This window comes from Plasmodium relictum (assembly GCF_900005765.1).
Source record: "Plasmodium relictum strain SGS1 genome assembly, contig: PRELSG_00_v1_6, whole genome shotgun sequence".
NCBI classification, from domain to species: Eukaryota; Apicomplexa; class Aconoidasida; order Haemosporida; family Plasmodiidae; genus Plasmodium; species Plasmodium relictum.
In genome coordinates, this window is record NW_021628722.1 from 304 (window position 1) to 10,221 (window position 9,918).

Below are 9,918 nucleotides of genomic sequence, written 5' to 3' on the forward strand. Positions count from 1 at the left end.
AGATGATTAGTAGAAGTTAATGAAAAAGTAGTAAATATCTTACTAGACCCAGGAGTAGATGTAAGTACGATATTAACTCACACTGCAAAAGAATTAAATATAAAGACTGATTTCACAATTCCACCTTTTTCAATTAGAGGATTATTTGTTCGAAATAATGCAAGAAAATCTAAAAAGGTTGTAGTAAAAATGCTATCTAATAACAAAACAATTAAAATGAGGTTTGTTATTATTGAAGAAAGTAAACCACTTATTTTACTTAGCATGACTATAATGAAACAATTAGGATATATTATTCAAGATAAAGATGAAAAGCATCCATATGTGATGAACGTTAAAGTCGAAAATATCGAAAAAAAAAGTGGAAAAATCAAATCAAGTCATACAAAATTTTATTGATGACTTATTAATTGTCTGCTCAAAAAATTTGCTAGAATATTTAACAAACAAATTAGTAAAAAGTATGCGTAACTAAATACGCGTTTATATATATATACTTATTTTTATTATATTATATATTGGAATTTTATAATGTATAATATTTATTATTATACATTAAATTATTCTGTATTGCTTAACAAATATTTGTTTACTTTTAAAAACGGTTTTTATTTACAAAAAATAAGTATATTCTTTTATTTAAAAACACACACTCAAAATTTATAACAAATAACAAAAATTAAAACTCTGACTTATTCAATGTTATTTCAATATATACAAATTGAATACAACATAAGCATTATACTTTTTCATATCTTAAGTTTTTATGCAAGTAAAAACTGATTCTCTTTTTAATGCGAAAAAACGTCAACCCATAATTCCAAAAAAAAAAAAAGATAATTTAAATTTTTAATTATAAAGATGTATATAAATAAAAAAAAATAACTTTATATATATTTTTTTTTTTTTAACTAGAGTCAGTGCATGGATGACTTATATTTTCCTGACTGCTAGTTCATTTTGTTTTACAAAAGGTTAATAATAATTTTTTTATTAATCAATACTCTAGAAACGTCTTTGAGAAGGCAATTAATAGGTCAAAGTGTCACATAGAATACCCAAGTTATATTATAAGTCAATGGTTGGTTAATGAATAAATTCATTACTCTTAATTAATATGCAGTTTTAAATTTTCCTCGATAAAAATTATTTATATATATGTATGTGTGATTAATTAAATAGCAATAACCAATTAGTAAGACCAACTTTTATTTTGTCTTACCTAGGGGTACATTGCATGCAAAGGCTAATGTACTAGCTTTATGATCAACTTAATGTGTCTAATATAAGTTTTTTTTTTTTTTTAGATACACCTCGTTTATAATTATATTAATATCTTTTTATTTTTTTTTATTATTTTTATTTTTTGCATGTTTTTTTTTTAAAAAAAAAATTATTTTTTTTATGAGAAAAAAATGTATGAAAAAAATGGAAAGCATATTGCCTTAATTAAATTTAACTTTTATAAATCTTAGTTTAAAAGTTATTTGATTAAATTTGTATTATATAGAAGCTTTAATATGAAATTATAAAAGGGTCCCAAAATATGCTCTTTATTGATTTGAATATCCATCACTTTTATTAAATTTGCATGCAATGAATTCCTAGGCAAGACAAAATAAAAGTTGGTCTTACTAATTGGTTATTACTATTTAATTAGTCGCACACACATATATATAAATAATTTTTATCGAGGAAAATTTAAAACTGTATATTAATTAAGTGCAATAAATTTATTCATTTACCAAATACCTAATTAATTAATCAAGTATGTACACAAAAAAAAAAAAATAAATAATTTTTCTTTTACTTGTAATATTTTACTTTGAGTTTACAATTTTTTTCTTAATTTTGTATACGAAATTTAATGGATGAACAATTATAAATTTCGAAGTTAAATTTTTAATAATGATTAGTGATTATTATCTTACTGATAATACGATTTAAAATATTATTAAATGAGTATTCATACTAAGTATTTAAATTCATTAAAAATATGTGAAAATTTTTACCAAATCACATGAATTCTTATAAATTAGAATATTAATAATAAATAAATTGAGCTAACATACTTTTACTATTAAGATTTTAAGAGTTATATGAAATAAGAAATTTATTGCACGTTACATAATATAATTATATAAGGATTAAAAGTTATACGAGAAATATAATTATTGACCTATTTTAAATATTTAATACTATTTTCTATAATAGAACTAAATTTGATCATGTTTATAATATAGTTTAGGGGATATTCTTATTTTTGTCATGCAACTATTGAGAAAATATATATGAATTAAAAGTGAGGATATAAATGATATTAATTAATTTTTATTAGCAAGTTTTGTTTGTTTTGTTTTTAATTTATTTTAAACGAATTGAAAATAATAATAAATAATTTTCCATATTCTTTTTGATATTAGTATAAAAGAATTTATACTATGAGTAAAAATCATAAACAAGAATCATATAAAATAGTTAATAAAAGATATTATTAACCAATTGTAACGTAAAAGCTAGTAGTTCCTAAGGAAAATAGCTACTTATTCATGCATTCACTAATTTTAAGAAAAAAAAAACTTATTTTTTTTTATAATGAAAGAATTAATGAAATAGTTTTAAGTAAATTTTTTATTATCAAACAGAATTAATTTTAAAACGTTAAAAAATTGAATTAGAAATTATAAAGAAAAACAAAAAAGATTTTATTTTTATTAATATTTGATTCTTGCTTATTTTTAAAATAATGTCAATATAATTAAATTTTATTTATCTGTTTGTTCTTAGTTATTTTTATATATTACATAAACGATTTTGGTGAGGATTTAGGTTTTTAATAATAATAAAGGTATATTCTTATTATGGTAAATAAACTCTTTTAAAAGAATAATTGCTCAGACATGTAAATTACATATCTGCATAAATTTTATTAATATATTTACTCAGCACCCTGACAATGCTATTGAACGGGCAATTAATCATCAAATAATTAAAAAAATAATATAATAAGTTATGAATTTGCGTCATCTAACAATATATTTATTATTTTTTTTAATTATATTTTATTAGTTATCTTGAATTAAATATATATTATATTTAATATATATATATATTAGGTACTACAAATTAAAATATTATAAAGATTGATATATTTATATAATTCTTGTATACTCTCTTAATTAACTTGATTGTTCAATACTTGGTTAATAAAATTTGTTATTAACCTTTTGTAGTGCACTAAGCTAGTTGACTGTACGTGTATGTACAAACTAATATGTATTGACAGTAATAAAAAAAAAAAAAAAAATTAAAAGAAAAAGAAAAGAAAAAATATATATATATTTTTTTTGTTTGTTTATTTTTTTTTTGACACACATTTAAAAAAAAAAAATTTAAATTATTTTTTTTTTTGTGAGGAAATTTTTTAAGAAATAATAAATATAATTTTAAATCATAAAAATTGATAAAAAAACTTATAGTGTTTTTGTTATAATCAATGAATATTTTGAAATAACATTGAATAATATAAAGTTTTGATTTTATTAATTGTTATAAATTGTTTATATGTTTTTAATTAAAAGAAAATACTAATTCTTTGTAATTAAAAATTCATTTATAACAATTAATAGTTTTATTAAAAGATGCAGTAAAATTTAACTCAGATTAAATATTATGCATCATAAAAACTATATATATATATAAAAAACGAATATATATATATATAAACGTATACTTAGTTATACATGCTCTTTATTATTTTGTTTGTTTAATACTCTAGCAAATTCATTAAACGGCCAATTAATAAATCAGTGTTGTAATAAACCTTCAGAAGAATACAAAGATATATATAATATCCCGTCTTGTCAAGAAATTGATGATGAAGTACGAGAAAATCAGAATAATATACCAGGAGATGTAGTATGGAGAAATGAATTCCCAGTTCCTTACAAAACAGGAAAACTATATATACCAGAAAAAAATAGAAACCATTTAATGTATTGGTTTCATAGTAGTAAATTTGCAGGACATTGTGGAGCAAACAAAATATTAAAGAAAATTCAAAAACACTTTTGGTGCCCTAATATTAGCAAAGAAATTAAAAATTATGTTTCAAATTGTCTAATATGTCAAATAATGCGTAATAAAAGATTTAAACCATATGCAAATCAAACATTGTCTAAACCCAGTATATTTCATATAGTATAATTAGATATTGTAGGTCCTAGAACTTGGAAAGGTAAATAATACTATATACAAGTAGCGATTGACCATTATTCACCTTTTTTATGTTAATAAATGTAAAAGGAAAAGCTTTTACATCTAAGGACACAATAAATATTATAAAAAATACAAGGGTCCCTATATTTGGATGTCCTAGAAGTATTTTAACTGATCGAGGCTTAATATATATGAGTCAAGAATTTAAAAATTATATTATTAATGAATTATAGATAAAATTGTATCATATTAGTGACTATTATCCTCAAGGGAACGGTATAAATGAAAGTTCTCATAAAAGTCTCGACTATATACCTAAAATGTTATATGAAAAAGAAGAGTTCACTTTTTAACAAATAGTTAGAAACGCCGTTTTAACATATAATAACACCCCTCATGGTGCCACTGAAGAAACACCTTACTTTTCGATATACGGAATATATTGTATATGCCCAGATTTCTCAAAAATAATACCAGAAACTGTTAGAGAAATGAGAATTATTTATTTAAATGATCGATGGAAAAATACAAATGAAGATTTAATTAAAATAAAGGAAAAACCTTTAATTAAAAATAAAGAAATTAAAGTTGGAGATATTATATCTTATGAATTATCTGAATACGAGAGGAATCAAATGAAAGATTACAGTGGAAATGGACAATATAAACCATATTGGTCATTCCCGCATAGAGTAACAGATATCAAAAATGGGAATCTAAAAGCTAAACCCATTTATTATAGAGGAAAAGAAATACAGATTCCTTTGTCAAAGATAAAATTATTAAACAATAAAACTAATGAAATATATGAAAAACAGATGAGAAATTTAACACAAGTAACTAATCCTCGTAAGAGAAAATTAGGTATTACAAATGTATTCAAACCGAAAGATTATTTCGATATTTTTGATAATGATAACCTTTCACAATTAGAAGATTTGAGTAATAAGGATAAGAAAATTAATAAAGAAATACGAAAAGGGTTAGAAGTTATAAAACAAGCCCAAAAGAGCAAAATATAAGTAATATCATTACTTCCCCTAAATGGTGGAGTATGGCTTATAAAAGCTATTATTAACCTTTTTCAGTATACTATTTTAGGTTATTGTACGTGTATATACAAGTTACCCATGCACTGACTGGTTAGCAAAAGATATTATAATTTTTGTAGTACACTAAGCTAGTTTATTGTATGTGTATGTACAAACTAATATGTACTGACACTAATAAAAATAAAAAAAAATAAAAAAATATATATATATTTTTTTTGTTTGTTTATTTTTTTTTTTGACATATTTTAAAAAAAAAAAATTTTAATTACTTTTTTTTTTTTGTAGGAAAATTTTTTAAGAAATAAGAAAGATAATTTAAACTCATAAAAATTTAAGATAAAACTAATAATGTTCTTGTTATAATCAATGTATATTTAGAAATAACATTGAATAAATTAAAGTTTTTATAATTAATAGGTTTATTAAAAGATGCAGTAAAATTTAACTCAGATTAAATATTATGCATCATAAGAAAACTATATATATATATATATAATAAAAACTAATATATATATAAACGTACACTTAGTTATGCATGCTCTTTATTAATTTGTTTGTTTAATACTCTAGCAAAATCATTAAAAGGCCAATTAATAAATCAAATACATATGATTGATATTTATATATTCGAAAAACTAATTCATTCCATGTACATGCTATAACATTAGAGTAACATTCTATAAAACTGTAAATAACTAATTTAATTACTTCATAAATAATTATATTCCTATCACTCTTAATTTAGAATTTTTGAATGCATATTTCATAATATATAATTCATAACTATGAAAATATGCATGTATATATATATATATATATTTTTTTTCATAAATAACTTATTTATACTAAAAAATGTAGTATGTATTTAAAACCACTATGAATGATTAAGACATAACTAAATAAACAATTAAAAAAACTGGTAAATAAGTAATATTATAGATCTATTAGTATTTTTATTAAGAAGGAATATAATGTAGTAGAAAGGTTGTACATGTAAAGCATTTAAGAAAGATGCATATATTGGGATGCGCACATTAGGATTTTCAGATATAAAAATGTGATCACTAAATGATTTATTAATTTACTATTCAATAACTTTTATGAATTATTAAGAAATTAAATTAATATAGAGAATTTAGAGAAATCTTTACTAGTTTTATTTATTACAGAACTACTTACTATAAATAATTATATTGTATTTATATAATTATGCTATATAATGCAAGAAAAATAAATTTAATTTATATCTTATTTTTAATAATGTTTTTCAATAATTTTTAAACTATTATCTGTTATTTTTTTAAAACTAAAATTATTCATGCAATAACCTTATATAAAAGAAAGAAAGTTTTCTTACTTTTTATCGCTTCAAAAAAAAGTTTTAAAAAAATAATTTTTTTTTATACATAAATTAATGCGCATATATTTCATTATAACTATTTTAGCATGTATATCATATATGTGTATATATATATATATATATATCTTTATTTAGATATCTTTTGAATATCATGCATGCACTAGCAACCTATACATATAATAATTTATATCATGTTGAAATATTAGAAAAGTCAATAATATCTCTTATTGAATATAGAAACACTTATACTGAATTGCATGCTGTAGTACGTATACTAAAATATATATGTATATATATGTGAATATTTTTAAGTTTTTTTTTTGTTATTATCTCTTAAAAAAAAAAAAAATTTAATTTAATTTTTTTTTTTAGAAAAAGAAGAATATGGAGATTACGAACTTGTGATTGATAATAATCATATAATGAATATATACTAAGTGGAAAATAATAAAAACTAATTTTATTTCATAAATTAATGAAGAATTATGTAAATATATTAAAAAAAATTATTTATAAAAATAATATAAATTTTGTGTTAAATTATTTAGCATTATTTAAGAATAGCTAATGGTAATTTGTAAAAATTAATTTTATAGTGAGTAAAACAAGTAAGAATTTCTCTATAAATTCTATTGATCTGATTATTTAATATTTTCTAGGAAATATTGAGCAGTTAATTGGTAAATCAAAAGTATAATTAGAAAGAATGCAAGAAGAAAGAGAAAGAATAGAAAGAAAAGAGAAAAAAAGATTTAGAAGAAGTCAGGATGATAAGGCTAGGTGGATGAGTGATTTCAACATTGAAAGGGATAAACTTCTGGAAGAATTAAGAAAAAATGACAATGATGAAAATTGTAAGAAATTTCTTGACTTTCTTGATTGTCATAGGGAGTATCTAATGGTTTCAAGTCCTAATAATCCATTTGGAAGTAATTCTACGTTTACTGGGGATCAAATAAAACTAAATGAAATTAAAAAATTATCAAATATTACCAATTGCTATGATTCTTATAAAAACAATGGGACTAATATAATAATGAAATGGGAACAAAAATTTCAACAAGGAAAACGTAAAGAAACGATGAAATTTTCTAGAAGAAATCCAAAATGTGAAAGTTTATATTTATGGTTTATTAGTAGGAAAATAGATTTTTATAATATTGTTAAAAGTATGCCTTTAAATTACTCAGAATTTTGGGATCATATGAAAGATGAAAAGCTATACGAAGGAGGTGGTCAAATAAGTGATAAAATTAAAAGATGTGTTACTTCTCATTTTAATACTACAGAATATAATAATATAGGTAATTGGATGTATACATTTGGCTCTGAAAGGGAAATTCATAATATAAAACTTAAGAGAGGCTTAATTAATATTACAGAATATGATAATTGGTTGAATGAAAAGGAAAAGAATTTTACTAATTCACAAACATGGAATGTAACAGATCTTAAACCCTTTACTGATCATTGGAAAAGTTTGAGAAATGAAACAGAAGAATATAGAAATAGTATTATTGCCAATCATAATTGTTCACTAATAACTAATTTAAATAAAGCTATAATTACAACACAAGTTACTACTGATACCTTACCCTCTACAGGATTTTCATCTGTTTTAAATAATGCAGTTACTTTAAATAATTCACCTACTTCAGCTACATCAGTTACTATAACTAATACAAGTACTTTATCATTACAAAATACTACGGATTCTGTTAATATTTCATCTACTTCACCCCCTTTATCATTAGACACATTAACTATTATGCCGCATTTTCCTATAACTATGAATTCTTCAGCTATAACAGGAAACAGTAGTAAAAGTGCATTAACTCCCCCAGTAACTAACAATAGTGTTGTATCAACTAACTCCTTTCATATGCAATATGATATTATAAATCAAAGTACACCTAAATATAATACAAGCAGTACAATGAATACAAATATTTCAATTACATCCATTGCAAAAGCTCCCACAATAATTCCATCTCGCAATATAGTCCACGATAAATATCCAGGAAATATATTAGTATTATTTTGTACTTCATTTGGTACAATACTTTTTGGAGTATTTATTTTTCTCTTTCTATATAAAGTAAAAAAAAATTATCATTTAACATTGTAAATACTTCAATGTTTATTTAAAGTATTTATATGAACTAAATCTTTTTTTTTAAAAAAAAATTGTATATACATAATTTTCAATACATATTGCAGTGTACTCCTATTGGATCATGGATTGGTAGATACAAATCAAAGAAAAGAAAAAAAATGAAAAAAATAGAGTCACAAAATACATCAACTTCTATATATCCTAAAAGAAAATCAACAAAAAAAACGAAGCATTTAGCATCATCTTATTGGACACAATCCCCATCATATGAAGTAACTTTTGAAAATGAAAAGAACGTTAAAGAAATAAAAAAATATAAAGAAATGGAATTGGAAGGGATAAGGAATGATTTTGTAGTAAAAACCGAGAAAAATCAAATAGAGGAAGAGGAAAATAAAGAACAATATATAAAAGATAAAGAAAAAAAAAAAACGGATATGAAAATGGAAATATTGATTCACCGGAATGAGAATAACAATATAGAAAGTGATGCATCAATAAAAAGAGAAATGCATAAAAAGAAGATATTTATAGAAATATATATGACAGTATTGGATGAATGCCAAAGAGAGGAGTGGGAATTATATAAAGAAGATTTTCTAAAAATATGTTTAGAAGAATGGAAAAATGATAATACATTATATGAAGATATAATATTAGAAGAGAATAAAGTTAAAAATACAGAGCAAGGAATCAGTAGTATTTCATTTGAGGGACAAAAATTTCTCTGGAATAAATATATGAAAAACAATAAAAAAATGTTGGAAAAATGGAAAAGGGATAAATGGTTTAAAAATTTGAAGAAGGAATGGGAAAAGGAACAGAGAGATTGTAGACAAATAACAGATGGATTAGAATTGATGGAAATAGAAAAAGGTAAAAAAAATATGGTAGAGAAGCAAAAAATAATATGGAAACATTGGTTAATAAAGCAAAGAAAATGGTTCATGGAATGTAATAAAGAGAAATGGTTTAATGAATTGTTAGAAGAGTATGAAATGGAAAAAGGGAAATATATGAAAGAATTACCTAAAGAAAATAATGAAATAATGAAAAACAAAAAAAAAAAATTGATAAAGAAATTGTGGATAGAAATACATATGATGATATTAGAGGAATGTAAAAAAGAAGAATGGGAAAGAAATAAAGAAGAATTTATTAAAACAAGCATG

At 21.7% G+C, this 9,918-nt stretch overlaps 1 protein-coding gene across 1 annotated transcript, besides 1 other annotated feature; it reads left to right on the forward strand.

Annotated features, from left to right (window-relative positions):
* Positions 1-3,794: 3,794 nt before the first annotated feature.
* Positions 3,795-5,271: a repeat region.
* Positions 5,272-7,336: 2,065 nt separating this feature from the next.
* On the forward strand, positions 7,337-9,918 carry PRELSG_0000200 (surface-associated interspersed protein (SURFIN); the record flags this gene model as incomplete). The annotated part of the gene is made up of 2 exons (XM_028676612.1): positions 7,337-8,701; positions 8,851-9,918. Coding segments are annotated over 2 exons (2,433 nt in total), but the record flags the coding sequence as incomplete, so codon positions are not given.